The 15,300-nt window shown below is 32.5% G+C and overlaps 1 protein-coding gene across 1 annotated transcript; it reads right to left on the bottom strand.

Annotated features, from left to right (window-relative positions):
- Positions 1-5,024: 5,024 nt before the first annotated feature.
- On the bottom strand, positions 5,025-8,418 carry LOC132626190 (CEN-like protein 4). The gene is made up of 4 exons (XM_060340975.1): positions 7,659-8,418; positions 7,287-7,348; positions 6,265-6,305; positions 5,025-5,505 (listed from the first exon to the last, which is right to left on the bottom strand). Exons 1-4 carry the CDS (start codon positions 7,860-7,862, stop codon positions 5,285-5,287), a joined length of 528 nt encoding a protein of 175 aa, XP_060196958.1. The 5' UTR covers positions 7,863-8,418; the 3' UTR covers positions 5,025-5,284.
- Positions 8,419-15,300: the final 6,882 nt, after the last annotated feature.

Here is a 15,300-nt window from a genome sequence, read left to right as displayed (position 1 = left end):
CAAGGACATGGACACATTGATGCAAGCCCATTTGCCTCAAGGCCATTCACAAGGAGTCATGCCCGGGAGCCACAACACTTGCAAGGTCTATTTAGGAAGCGGGAGGCTCTTGAGTATACTTTTGATGAGCATCTTGGATCCCAAGTCCATTTGTTGATGAAGATTGCTTGGGGAGAAGAAAAGGAAATGGAAAGTCATCACAATGGCTAAAAGATGAAGAGTTGGCTATTCTTGCAAAGGAGATTTCAAGATTTTGAAGAAAGAAGAATAATCAAACAAGGCCCTTGTTTCATTAAGGGTGTTTATGTCATTTTGCTATCTTTTAATTTCTAGCATAGTATAAATAGTTCTCTTCTTCTTCATGGAAGACTTAGATTATTTTGATGAGAGATATTGAAAACTTATAAACTCTAGAATTGAGTGTTTGAGAGCTTGTGAAGCTTTTGGTTGTTTCAATTATTGAGAAGGTGGTTAATTGGGAAATCAATCCCTTTTGGTCTCCTTAAGAATTTGGTGTTTTTCGATAATTTAATTGAAGGTCCTAATCTTTTATGGTTAAGGTTGTCTTTTAGTCTTATTCAATTGTGTCAATCTATTCTATCTTTATTTCTTGTCTATTTCTTGTTTATTCCTTGTTTATTTCTTGTCCTTCCTTTTATTATTATATCACACATGGTACAAAGTTTCTACAAGAGAATCTGTAGTAGGAGTCACGGATGAGGGGAATCAATTCCGAAGGAAATTATGGAAACAAATGAAGTGCATATAAATAGGTAAAGACCTACATACACCACAGACCTAAGCTGCACTTAACTGTAGGCTGTCAAAGGGAAAACCTCATGATGGCATTTCGATAATTTTTTGTTTGATCGACTTTAAGTTTTATGCACTAACGGTGTAATTTTTATTTTTTATTTTTTTTAACAATGATATCATTCAAAAGTTAATCTTAATTAATTTTATTTAATAGCATTGATTGATATTTTTTGAATCGAGGGTCTATCGGAAATAGTCTCTCTACCCCCACAAAGGTAGGGGTAAGGTTTGCGTATATTATACACTCTCAGATCCAGTGGCGGAGCCAGGATTTATGCCAAGGTGGTTCAAAAATATAAAGAAGCCATAAATGAAGAAGCTAAGGGGGTTCAACGTCTACTATATATACATAAAAAATAATTTTCACCTTGTATATACAGTGCAATTTTTCGCCGAAGGGGGTTCGGATCCCCCTGGGCTCTTACTAGGTCCGCCACTGCTCAGATCCCACTTGTGGAATTACACTGAGTATATTGTTAGCATTGTTTGATAACCAAAAATAAATTATAAGTATAGGAAGTAAAATTTAATTGAAATGCACTCTATCTCAGTAGTTTGCACATTTCCTTATTACACTTACATATACTGTTGGAATGATTATTTGGCTAGGTCCATATGTAGCTATATATACATAAGTACTCCATAAATTGCCAATTAAGTATTTGTAGTTGGTAAATTAGGAAATAGAGAAGATCATATTGTTGGGTGTGCGAACAAAGTCCCACATTGGTAGCTGAAAAGAAAAAAAAGTTATTTATAAGGTGTTGAATACTCTTAATGGCGTGAGGCCTTTTGGAGAAAACCGTGCAGGTTTGGCCCAAAACGGATAATATCACACCGTATTAAGAGTATTTTTGGACCGTTTAGCCTAACACTTATATCTATCATAAGTCTTCAATAAATATATATTTCAGAATATCGAAATTGAAAAGCAGAATTCAAGACGATAGAAAGCTATATTTTGGGAAGTCTTTCCGGCATGTTGTGTTTCCCCTGAAACTTGTTGATATAACCATGCCTTTTAATTTTAAAGTTACTTTCAGGTTTTGCCCTATGATTAAGGTGCAATGTTCAATTTTCATGTGATCACCTTGGGTTAGGATGAAAATCATGAAAAATTAGGACCAAGTGATCTTTTCCTGCTATTTGCCTAGGCCTTGTGAATTTAGTACTTGTATTGGTGGGACGTATAAGAGATACTTGATCTCCCAAAAGGATAGTATAAATATTAGCTAGAGTGATCAGTGTTTAGATCGTTTGTTAATGTTTAGACACTGTTTGAAATGTAAAGGAGACAGTCATTTTAAGGTGGAAATAAAATTTCTGACAGAAATACCTCAGCTAAAACATGAAACAACTCCATACCTAGCACATGATGCTAGAGTTCGAAGTAATATGTTTGAATATTTGCTTTAGAACTGCAAATCTTTTTTCTGCAGTAATTTATTAAGTTTTATTTAGTCAACTAGTTAGACCTATTATTTAGGAGTTGATTTCTATTTGAATTTTGAATAAATAGTATTTCCTAGTCTTTAGGAATTTGTTATTTTTAGCAGATTTTCCTTGCTTATCTTTAGGTTTTTAAGCGTATTTTTTATTAGAAATTATAATCTTATACTGCAGTAAAAATATATCGAACTTTCAACTTTAGTTCATAAGCTCTCTTCTTTCTTGTACTCTACTGCATTCAACTCTAATTCTTAAAGTTTTCTTCCTCTTTATTTTCCTGTATTTTCTTTGTTTCTAAAACTAACAATTGGTATCTAGAGCCTTTTTTTCGTAAAGGACTTGTGAGTAAAGAAATGGATTCCGAAAATAGTTTTTCACGAATGGCTACTCCTACTTTCGATGGCGAAAATTACCAACTATCGGCTATTAGAATGGAAACTTACTTGGAGGCCTTTGATCTTTGGGAAGCCGTGAAAGAGGATTACGAAATTAATCCGCTGTCAAACAGTCCCACCATGGCCCAAATCAAAAGCTACAAGGAAAAAGAAAACCTGGAAGTCCAAGGCGAAAGCAACTTTGTTTGCTGCTATTTCAACAACTATTTTCACGAGAATTATGTCTCTCACATCACCAAAAGAAATTTGAGATTATTTGAAGAAAGAATATGTTGGAGATGAGAGAATACGAGAGATGCAAGTATTAAATTTGATAAGGGAGTTTGAGTTGCAGAGAATGAAAGAGTCTGAGACTGTCAAAGAGTACGCGGACAAATTGCTTGGCATTGTTAACAAGGTAAGATTGCTAGGTACTAAATTAAAGATTCAAGAATTATTGAAAAAATTCTGGTAACAGTGCCCGAAAGATATGAAGCATGTATAATTACCTTGGAAAATATACAAGATCTGTCCAAGATTACCTTGGCAGAGTTGTGAAATTCTTTCCAGGCACAGGAGCAAAGGAGATTTATGAGGCAATATGGTATGGTTGAAGGAGCCTTAGCAGCCAGCCACAAAACTTAAAGCAGCGGTAAAAATTTGAAAAATTACCCACCTTGCCAGCACTGTGGAAAAGTGAGACATCCACCATTCAAATGTTGGAAGAGGCCAGACGCAAAGTGCAACAAGTGTAATCAACTCGGTCATGAAGCAGTGATTTACAAAAACGAATCTCAGAATCATGATGCAGATGCACGTGTCGCCGATGAAGAAGAAGAAGAAGACCATTTTTTTGTTGCAACGTGTATATCAAGTAAAGTTTCAACAAATTCTTGGTTGATTGATAGCGGTTGGACTAACCATATGAATTATGAAAAGAGTTTGTTCAAAGAGTTAAAGCCTACTGAAATATCTAAAGTTAGGATCGGAAATGGTGACCAGATTCTTGTTGAAGGAAAAGGAACCGTTGTCATTAGAACAACTTCAGGTGATAAGACAATTTCAGATGTTCTCTATGTACCTAATATTGATCAGAACTTGTTAAGTATTTGTCAGTTGGTAGAAAAAGGATGCAAAGTATCCTTTATGGATAAACATTGTTTCATCAATGATGTTGCTGGAAAAGAAATTTTAAAAATTAAGATGAGAGGTAAGAATTTCTCATTTGATCCAATGGAAGTAAGAATTTCTCATTTTATCCAATGGAAGTAAGAATTTCTCATTTGATCCAATGGAAGATGTTCCTGTAGAACAAGCAAAAGATCAAAGTCCGAAAAAAATTGAAAGATGATACTCCAATTGAAAAAGTAGAAGCCAAAAGTGAACCTAGGCTTAAAACAAATTCCAATGTTCCAAAAAGAATTAAAGCAATGGACGAGTTGTCAATGTTTCGGGAAAATAAAATTGACAAGCTTAAAGTCAAGATGCAAACAGAACAGGAAAACTTGCCAGAAATTTTTAGCAGTCAAGCGTTGCAATCAAATAGAGAAGTGAATTTAATTCACTACAAGTCAAAAGATGAATTTGCAGATTTATTCACAAGGTCACTTTCAGTTATCAAGTGCGAAGATTCCAAGATAGAAGATCAAGATTTTGCAGTTCCTAAAGCAAGGAGGAGTGTTGAATATTTGCTTTAGAACTGCAAATCTTTTTACTGCAGTAATTTATTAAGTTTTACCTAGTCAATTAGTTAGACCTAGTATTTAGAAGTTGATTTCTATTTGAATTTTGAATAAATAGTATTTCCTAGTCTTTAGGAATTTGTTATTTTCAGCAGATTTTCTTTGCTTATCTTTAGGTTTTTAAGCGTATTTTCTATTTTAAATTGTAGTCTTATACTGTAGTAAAAATACATCGAACTTTCAACTTCAGTTTATAAGCTCTCTTCTTTCTTGTACTCTACTGCATTCAATTGTAATTCTTAAAGTTTTCTTCCTCTTTATTTTCCTGTATTTTCGTTGTTTCAAAAACCAACATAATATGCTGGAGTTTCAGTTGTCCAGTTCAAACCCCTCGATTTTTAAACTCCAAAACAAAATTCTGAAATTTGAACTGAGCAATGGTTAAAACACCAGTAAAAGTTATTGGAGTTTCTCCATGTTGTAGCTTGGGGCAATTTTATTCAAGTCCTGTTTTCTTGTCAAAAGAAAGTTTTTTTTTAAATGTCAATTAGTGGCCAAAAAGTGATTCTTTGCCTGTTTCAGTAGAAAATAATTGAGATGCGCAGAAAATTAGCCCACAACACGTTAAGAAAATTAAAAAGGAAAAATATAATGACAAAATAACAGGTACAAAAACACACATACATACTAGCATTAATAATTAGGTCAAACATTAATTTACAATGATGATAATATTACATGCTGCTTTAATCACTGGCCATTCAACAGGGGGAACAACAACCCATATATAGATCTTATTCAAGCATGGCACTCCACAATCCACATGTATCCCTGAGATTCTTGTAAGATCAATAGTACATGCATTAATATTATGGAGCTTAATTGGTCATCAACACCTTAATTAGTTACGATTAATAAAACATTAATGATATTAATGGTCGACCTTCTTGGGTCTGCGCATCATCAACGCCTTCTGGCAGCGGTTTCCCTCTGGCAATTGAAGAAAACAGCAGCAACAGGAGAATCAAGCTCATTTTCTTCAGAGAATTTGCGAGTACAGAAACGATCCCTGGAGAGTGGTGCACTGGATAATGTTTGCCTTTTCTTCTGCTTGAACAGCAAAAATACAAACCTGTGGATTCCAATATTTGGCCTTGGCATTTCATACCCAACTACTTCTCTTCCTGTCAATTAGTAATTGGATTTACTTTTTTTGACAAGTATGTAAAAAAATATTTATGCTATAGTGGAATGTTAATTAATTAAGCTATTTAAGAAGAGATAAGGGGAAGTAAAGAAAATATGCCTATGAGACTATGAGTCAGACTATACATTAAATCTCTCTCTGAAGGGGTGTGTATATATATTAAATTAAATGGAGTACTTTTTACCAAGACATTTGAAATACTGATAAGTATCTTGTACGAAATAAAAATTAAACTACTACTCCAAATGTTTAACAAATTATTAACTGAAGTCTGGATAGGTGATTTAGAACTCAATGTTTAGGTTTACTAAACATTTTTTTTTTAATTGGTAAACATTCATATATTTTCATCTTACTATGCATTATTATATGAGAAAGCACTGAACAATTAGCACCGAGATTTTCTTAGATCATAGAAATCTTATTATTACTTGACATTGCGTATGCATATTTAAGTGGAAAAGATAGCCAAGTACATGTTTCGATCTTTTTTTTTTTTTGTTTTTTTTTTTTTGAAGAAGGATCCACCCAGGCTTTCAATTAGGTCTACAGGGAGGTGAACACTTCTTTTTTCCTGTACTCCTTTTTTTTTATCATTAATAAATAAAACATGAAAGTCAATATTTGATCCTGTGTTACCGCCACGAATTTATGCAATGAAGAAAATATACCTATTTATGACAAACAAAATAAATTTAAAAAATATTATTTTGGAGTACGGGTCAAGGATACATACCAAAAGAGCAATCTGTAGTGCCTGGAATGTCTGTGACAATCCTGTAAAGATGGTCAAATCCTCTTTTCAGATATTTGTCAACTACAATTATTGCACAGATATGTCACTTTGTTTCTTTCATGAATCGAGTACGTTTTTTCCGTTACCACATAATGTGACCATTTAGCAGTGTTCATTTTTGGTACCTCCACTATAGTGTTGAGGGGAACAAGTAATTAATAAGGACAATGTGAACAATTATTGGACATTTTATAATTTGCTTGACTAATTAAAAGCCACAATAATATATGTATTTATCAAAATTCTTTTATTTTAGCAACAATTCACCAAAATCTTATAATCCATAACTTGTAATTTGTAAGAAAAATAAGTTTTATTCAACTAGGAACCTTTTATTGTTGCGAGCAGCCAAGCCAGCCAGTTAATCACATCTCATTTAAATGATGATGAGATTTAGTTTGCATGTTGGGTCGTCACAACACCATTGTATTGAACTGGAGTATCTGTGAGTTTTCTGGTGAAGTTTCCAACTAGAATGGCTCATTTATCTTCTAAAAAAGGGATGACTGATATAAATTTCTCACATATATATGTAATATTGACTACTATTGTTTAAAGTATAGTTCAATAATACTGCAGTACTTTATATGATCATATGTCTCTAGTTGCTGATGCAATAACATAAAGATTAATTTGTACTGCTCCTATATATAACCATATCTCCATGAGTTGTTGATGCAATCATGTCATAAACATTAATACCAGCAGTTAATTTATTTTCTCTTTGTATTCCCAACATAATTTGTTAGATGATTGTCTCATTGGTGTTCAACTTTTAGAAAAGGTTAAAAAAAAAAAATCAAACAAACTCACAGGGAACTTTTTAAAAAAAAAATTCCTTGTCCAAACACCATATGATCAACATAGGATGATCATTTCATATACACTTCCAAAGTAAACAATTGAAAAGGAGGGAAGATAAATTTGTAAAGAGTTAGCTAATAAAAGGCATATGTCTATACCAGTGTAGATGTTCCCTGAGATATGGATCACTAGGACCAGGAACATCTGGGTCTATCATGATCTGTCAATTAAGGTAGAAAAGAAAAAAAAATAGGGGTCAAATATCCATATAAATAATTGAAGAGAAATGTATTAATAATGAATTTTAAATTATATACACCATCAACAAGTAATTTTTACACTATCAGGTCACTTAAATGATATTTTTTGATCTTTTTAAAACGTGAAATTTGTAATCTTAAAAATAAGACAGATTACCTGCTAGTGTAAAAATTTCTTATACTATGACCGTTTATATATTTAAACTCATTAAAATTAGTGAACAAGAAAAGAAGACAATATTATGAGGGAGTAGTAGAGTATTAAAGTACCAGTGTGAAGAAGGATCTTAGATCACCACCATGAACTTCAACCCTAGGTTTAGAGGTGACTGAGGAAGGAAAAAGTTCATGTCCATTATAGACATGTTTGCTGGAGTTATAAATAACAGACATCTTAACACTTGGAGAAAAATAATCAACAACTTCCCCAATCACTCTACCTATCACAAGGGGATCAGACATTTTCGAAGCCATTTGAAAGATTTAAAGACTTAGCAGTAGTGGATATGAAGAGTTCGAGTTGTTTTTTGGTGGAGAAGAGAACAGCCAAAAACCAATATTTATAGTGGCCATCAGATCATTGTAGAGTCAGAAGGGACTGGATTAAAATATTGATAGTTCAAAAAATGGGAACCAATTTAAAAAAAAGAAAAGCCCAAAAAGGTTATTCTCCTACTCGTGCTACAATGACTTAAAGTCCTAGCTTAATTAGCAGCTAGAGAAAGAATATGGGTTCGATTTATGGGCTTTTGCCTCATAAAAAATGAAGGAAAAAAAAAAAAAAAAAAAAAAAGCGTACCAAGGTTTAGAAAGAGGGATAAAGATGATTTGACAAGTTACTGAATTGTTTTCTGTTTTTTCTTCGGCCTCACCTATCAGGGATGGAGCTAGAGTGCAGGAAGCGGCTTCCGTAGAATTCAGTAATTTGGTTCAAATTTTATACATAAATAATTAATTTAAAATTTAACTAACTCAAAAGAACTAAAATTCCAAATTAATAAATTTCAAATTCTAGCTTTGCTTCTGCCCCTCATCCCTCTGTTTACCCTTTTCTGTTAGTATATATTTGAAGGCAAACTACCAGTTCACTGTGTGTGTAATTTCTCGCTAGAAAGATATGTTTGAACTGCATACACCGATGAGAATCGCTATATTTGACCAGTCCGTCCATCACTCAAGGGGTCCTTTGGTTCTTAGATGATGCATAGAGTGTTACACAATGAACAATAATAATATAGAGATGTTATGTGGTGTTAGAGGAAACACTTGTCCCACAGTGATTGTGTAAAGATTTTTAAGAAGTTCATAATATAATAGACTACCACATCATTCACTGCCTTATAGTTTTAGTTGAATACTTATTTTTTTCAAATATGGTAGTACAATATTAGAGTCAAACTTTGGTAAGCCCATTTGACCATAATGCTTTGTATTTCTCTCTCAAATAAATCCATCGGCTCTGAGTTTCTTGTCTGTAGATCTTAATTAGCCTATTGAATCACAAACTTTGCTCCAAATTCGCTCCTTAGCTTGTTGAGCATGCTCTCCTCTTAGCTTGGGATTACTCTTCAGCTTGGTGGGCCTGAACTTGCTCCCTTTCTACATCAAATTTCACTCCTCAATCTTCTACAAATTAAAATAAGACAAAAAAAATCAATCCATGTGTAAGTTCAAGAACCGTGCACATGCAGGAGGATGTTAGAAATACATTTGTCCCTAAAAAGAAAATCAGCTATCTTTGGTGGTCTGTAATTGTATGATAATACATGTATCTACGTAAAAGTTACGCCAAAATAGGTAATGCAGAGCCTAATGTGGTGTTAAATGTTATAGTACAAACTAAGAGTTGTACTAATTAGGTAAAACTTTACGTCGGGATTATTTTCAACATATCGAAAACCAAACAACCCTGGACTATTAGAAGAAATTATGTCCCTATACAATTTACCCTAATTGCTGTCCAACGGTAAAATTAATTTTGGGGAAACACAGAATTTACTTTCACTTTTAGATAGCACGTACACTATTTTATTTTAAAAAGGAAAAGCATATGGAATTTGCAGATACCGTCTTGGACATTCTCAAGCTAGTTAAAGCATCAAACTTACTTTAGTATTTAAGGTAAAAAAAGTTGAACTTCCTTCATAATTTTTCTTTTTTTGTTAAAAAATTAGAACTTGAGTAATGGTACCTAGCTAGGAGATGAGGGTATAAAGGGACACTCCACCACCAGCCTGCAAACAATTAATGGTGGAAGTCAGGTCATATCAAGAAAAAAGAAACTCAATTTCTATGCAGCTTTAAACTCGTAATAGCAAGAAGAAGCTTACTATTAATAGAAATCTGAATTTACCTTTTTCTCCATATTCCATTCTACAAGCTGATTCTTCCTCTTTTCTCCTTAATTTTCCATTTGTAGATGCATCTGTATTACATTGCACAGTTCAGACATGACAGCACAGATATTAATTATTTGCTGCTTGGTTAATTCAATACTTTTAATTATCGGTCATTGATTCCTCTATGTCTCTCACTCTCTTTATTTGTTTGCTCATTATTTATTTGTCAATTAAGTTATTAATCATCATGGATAGTCATTTGCACTGTTTCTACTACTTTCCCCATGTAGATATCAACGTTGAGCAGCGTAGATACTGGAACTGACACAAAGACAGCTTTATGCATAAACTTTGGGAATTGGTTGAAGCTGAGACTTGAGTTGTATACACTGACCATAAAATTAGAAATCACTCGATCATTAATCACATATTTTTGGTTCGAGTCCTACGAATAAAGTCAGTCTTTAACAGGTAGTTAGGAGTAGTAGTGTTTTACCAAAAAATTGGTCTTTCCGAATTACTCTAGATTAGTCGATCCCAATGCGAATAGAGGAGACCGAATGCAAAATCCAAAAAAAAATAGCTTGTTTGATCAAAGAATTTGTCACCTTGTTTTCGAATTCAAACAAAAACTATAAAGTCTTTGTGTTGCTGCAGCTTTTGACAAATAACTAATACTCGTAATAGTGTCCCATTTCGATCGCATAAGCAAGTAGCTAGTGTTCTCCCCTAGAAAATAGAAGTGACATATAGTATATATAGCTAGGCGTTTTTATTCTACGAACCACTATCCCGTTATAAAATACTTGAAATTCTTTATCTTCATTTCTATCATTATTTGTTGCACCGCATAATCACTTCAAACTTAGTGGTGAATTAGATAATACTACTAGTAATTATCAATAGGATTGACACCACGAGCTAGGCACAATCAAGAATCTTTGCTAAATGAAGGAATTAAACCATGTAAATTGTAGTAAGTGAATTCTTCCCCCAAGATATATAATAACTCTTTGCTGCTTCCAACCACACAATGAAAAATTGATGCTCCACCATTTGAGTCAAGATAATAAAAATAACGTCATTTTGATTCCTTGTACCAATTCCATTTCTAGATTCTACCACATACTTGTAGGAAATGACTTAAAGCATGTTGAAATATTCCCCAATTGTTCATACTTCAAATGATGAAATGCCCCCAGTAGGGATATCAAATGGGCGTGACAAGGTGACAAGTTAAATTTTAGAGGGCTGAAGCTGATTGAGTTAATAAATGGGAAAAAACATAACTAGGCAATAGTTAAAAAATAATTCCAAAATCGTAGCAATATTAGTTAGTTTTCATTTCATAGCAATTAAATATTAGCAACTTCCCAAAAAAATTCCTAGAATTAAGTTGAATGAGGATCAATACGAAACTCTTCCTATATTTTTGGACAGAGTATTTATCTTCCATATTTGAAACAATCATTCATATTTTTTTGATTCTTTCCTTTTCTAAGGTAAATTTTGCAGGAAAAAAAAATCTTACCAGCATTTGTGTATATATCTAATTATACTCATAAACATATATATTTATACATAACAAATACTAGTGAAATACGCTTGGTATTTTCGTAAAATATATATTTATACCATAAATATACATGGTATTTTCACCAAAAAAAAAGTACTTATACCATAGATATACATGATGTTTTTTCAACTGGAACGTATTTTTCATGTAGCATATTTATCCCATAAATATACAAAGTATTTAAAAGAAGGAAGAGAAAATTGAGATATTAGGGTTTATTGATTAAAGAAGAGCGAGAAAATTAATGGAAAAATAAAATTAAATAAAATATTAAAAAGAATAATTGTGGATGTGGATTCCTAATTTAATGGAAAGAATTTACTAATTCTCCCTGATTTTGGTGGAGTAAATGACCGTTAGTGAGTGTACCCAAAAGTTATAAAAGCTGCTATTTTTGTATAAAAGATGCTATTTTTGTTCAACTTTAAGAGTTATGCTAATTATATTTATAAGTCTTAAAGTGTGACTAGCAGTTTAAATTTCTGTTAATAAATGGCTTGATATGAGCTAATCATAACTCAACTTGTCCAATCTAACATCATTTTTTATTTATTTTTCTTTTACAATTTATTTAATTACCTAATCAAAGTAACAAATATTTATATATTTTTGAATTCGTCATGACTATATTTAGCCAACTAAAAACACTTCTTTTTTCATGTTTTGGTAAGAACTTTTATTGGTCAATTTGGACTAAATAGATTGCTCAATGGACCTATCTGCTTAAACACGAGTAGGTTTTTTATAATTTTAAAGGCTAAATTTGACACCTTGAATTCTCAGCATTGTTATCAGTGAATGGACGGAAGAGATGCATGTAGCTATTGCACGTCTGTACCTATGTGCATTGAAATTCTTCCTAATGGAAGGAAATTTCATACTAGTCAAATCTCTTAATATTCTCCCTTTTGTTCCCATGTTCCAAGTGAAAGAGGGAACGGAGATTACCACTGGAGTAGAGATTATTTAATGGTGTTTGTGCATTCTACAACTCTGCAGCCTACGATTCCCTGCTACTTATAGTGCCTGAGCAATTAATAGATGAGCTATAAATGCATTGCCTTATTATAAATAACTGGCATCAAACATAACAAAAGAAAAATATTTACTTGGAATTAATGTTTACATTAAATCCAATAAATTGATCATTATAGTCGCAAAATTAACATGTTTTTTTATATTCATTTGTTTGATGGAAACATTAAACGCTATTCATTCTTCTGATAACAATAAAACATAGATGTATCAAGTTCTCTTATACAATGGAATGTGTTGTGGATAGGAGCACAGGCTCAACATCTCACTGGACCCGGCCCAAATACCATCAGGTTTAGGACAAAGGGCAATTCGCCCTTTTTTTGGGGTGGTCTTTAAATTTTGCCCCTCATATTTGTGGTCTTTAAGTTTTGCCCTTAGCTTGGATACCTGAGGTTCTGGGTTCGAACCCTCGCTCAGGCATAAAATGAAAAAATAATTTCGCAAGGCAGGGCTGGAGGGAGTGTATGCCGGATCCGGCATAAAGTCTTTAAGGAAAAACTAAAGTTATGCCGGAGGGGGCATAACTTTTCCTCAAGGCATAGTTTAGTTATGCCTTATGGGGCAAAACTTTTCCTTAAGGAACTATGCCTTATGGGGTAGACTTTTAATTAAGGCATAACAAAAAGTATGCCCCATAAGGCGGAACTTTTCCTTAAGGCATAACTAAAAGTTTGCCTTAAGGAAAAATTCTGCCTTATGGGGCATACTTTTAGTTATATTTTATGAGGGCCCCTTTTATTTAAGGCATAACTAAAAGTATGCCCCATAAGGCGGAACTTTTCCTTAAGGCATAATTAAAAGTTTGCCTTGAAAAGTAAAAAAAAAATATATGTCTCAAGGCAAAGTCTGCCCCCTCCAGCATAACTTTAGTTTTTCCTTAAGGATTGTATGCCGGATCTGGCATAAAGTTCTTAAGGAAAAACTAAAGTTATGCCGGAGGGGGCATAACTTTTCCTCAAGGCATAGTGTAGTGTGGGGCAAAACTTTTCCTTAAGGAACTATGCCTTATGGGGCAGACTTTTAATTAAGGCATAACCAAAAGTATGCCTCATAAGGCAGAACTTTTCCTTAAGGCATAACGAAAAGTTCCGCCTTATGGGGCATACTTTTAGTTATATTTTATGGGGCACACTTTTAGTTAAGGCATAACTAAAAGTATGTCCCATAAGACAGAACTTTTCCTTAAGGCATAATTAAAAGTTTGCCTTGAAAAGTAAAAAAAATATGTCTAAAGGCAAAGTCTGCCCCATCCGGCATAACTTTAGTTTTTCCTTAAGGATTGTATGCCGGATCCGGCATACACTCCCCCCAGCCCTCCCTTGCAAAATTATTTTTTCATTTTATGACTGAGCGGGGGTTCGAACCCAGAACCTCAGGTATCCAAGCGAAGGGCAAAACTTAAAGAACACAAATATAAGGGGCAAAATTTAAAGACCGCCCCAAAAGAAGGGCAATCCGTGCAAAAAAATGTAGGACAAAGCCCACTTTTTTTTTCTTTTCCTTATGACATCATGTCATCAAATAGCCCACTTTGGACCTTATCAATGGTATTGATGGAATTTCTCGAGTAAATTACAAAAGGGTAAACTACACATATATACATGTTAAGGAGAAATATTTACGAAACGTAACGATAATTTTTCTTATTTACAAAACATAACGATATATTACGAAACATGACGGATTTTCATATATTTTTCGTTTTTTTATTTTTTTTCCAGAAATTTAAAAATAATAATTTATATATATATTTTTTAAAACATTAATTTTTTTTTTTGTTTTTGCTCAAAGGCTTAAAAAATTACCTCAAATTTCTGTGTATGAAAAGTGTATGAAATGTGTATGTGTGAGCGAAATTTTTAATATAATTTTCATATATACAAAATTTTGAGCGAAAACTTTAAGCCTTGAATATTGTATGAAAATTGTTACAATGTTGTTGTAGTTGTATTAATTTTCCAGAAACCTAATATGAACTTTATATACAAAAAATGTGAATGAAATTCTAAGTCTTGAGGGAGATATACAAATTTCATACCATTCTCATGCATAAAATTTTGAGCGTAATGTTTAAGCCTTGATCAAGATATACACATTTCATACGTTCTTCATACATAAAATTTGAGCGAACTTTTTAAGCCTTGAGCAAGATATACACATTTCATACACAAAAATTTGAGCGATTATTTTAAGTCTTGAATGTTGTATCAAAGTTGTATACAATGTTGTTGTAGTTGTATTAATTTTACAGAAATCTAACATGAACTTTATACACGAAAATGTGATCGAAATTTTAAGACATGAGCAAGATACAAATTTCGTATTGTTTTCATACACACAATTTTGAGCGGATTTTTTAAGCCTTGAACGAGATATACACATTTCATACATTTTTCATACCATTTTCATACACTAAATTTTGAGCAAACTTTTTAAGTCTTGAGCGAGATATACACATTTCATACAACTTTCATACATAAGTTTTTGAGAGAAAAAAAAATTAATTAAAAAAAATAAAATAAAATTTAAATAAAAAAATAAAAACAAAAATTAAAAAAAAATGATTTTTTTAAAAAATTAAAAAAAATTAAAAAAAATATAAAAACATGTTTTGTATAGGATTTGTAATGTTATGTTTTGTAAGTATAAAAATACCGTCACGTTTCGTAAAATTTTCTCCTTAAGACGTATATATACGTAGTTACTTAAATGACTGATCATATCAAAAACCTAAACTCAACCATGAAGGATAACATGGTCATATGAAAATATCTGATTAATTCCATATCAGCAAACATTTTTTTTTTATCAGCAAACATTTGCTGGCAGTGAGAAACTCAATAATTTACTTTATTCAATGCCAACAGAATATTGTCCCCAAAATCCGTAACTTTCAAAACAATTAAATTGCAACGTGTCGGATTGTTTATCGCCTTACATTCCTTTATTTATTCAATAT

The sequence above is a fragment of the Lycium barbarum genome, chromosome 1, assembly GCF_019175385.1.
Source record: "Lycium barbarum isolate Lr01 chromosome 1, ASM1917538v2, whole genome shotgun sequence".
NCBI classification, from domain to species: domain Eukaryota; kingdom Viridiplantae; phylum Streptophyta; class Magnoliopsida; order Solanales; family Solanaceae; genus Lycium; species Lycium barbarum.
Note: the sequence above shows the minus strand (reverse complement) of the source record. Positions and strands in the feature narration are given on the sequence as shown.

Coding starts and splice junctions, on each gene's coding strand:
- LOC132626190 (XM_060340975.1), bottom strand. CDS start 7,862: ATGGCTTCGAAAATGTCTGATCCCCTTGTGATAGGTAGAGTGATTGGG. Junction 6,306..7,286: donor CTCAGGGAACATCTACACTG/GTATAGACATAT, acceptor CCATCTTTACAG/GATTGTCACAGACATTCCAG. Junction 5,506..6,264: donor CACTACAGATTGCTCTTTTG/GTATGTATCCTT, acceptor ACTAATTGACAG/GAAGAGAAGTAGTTGGGTAT.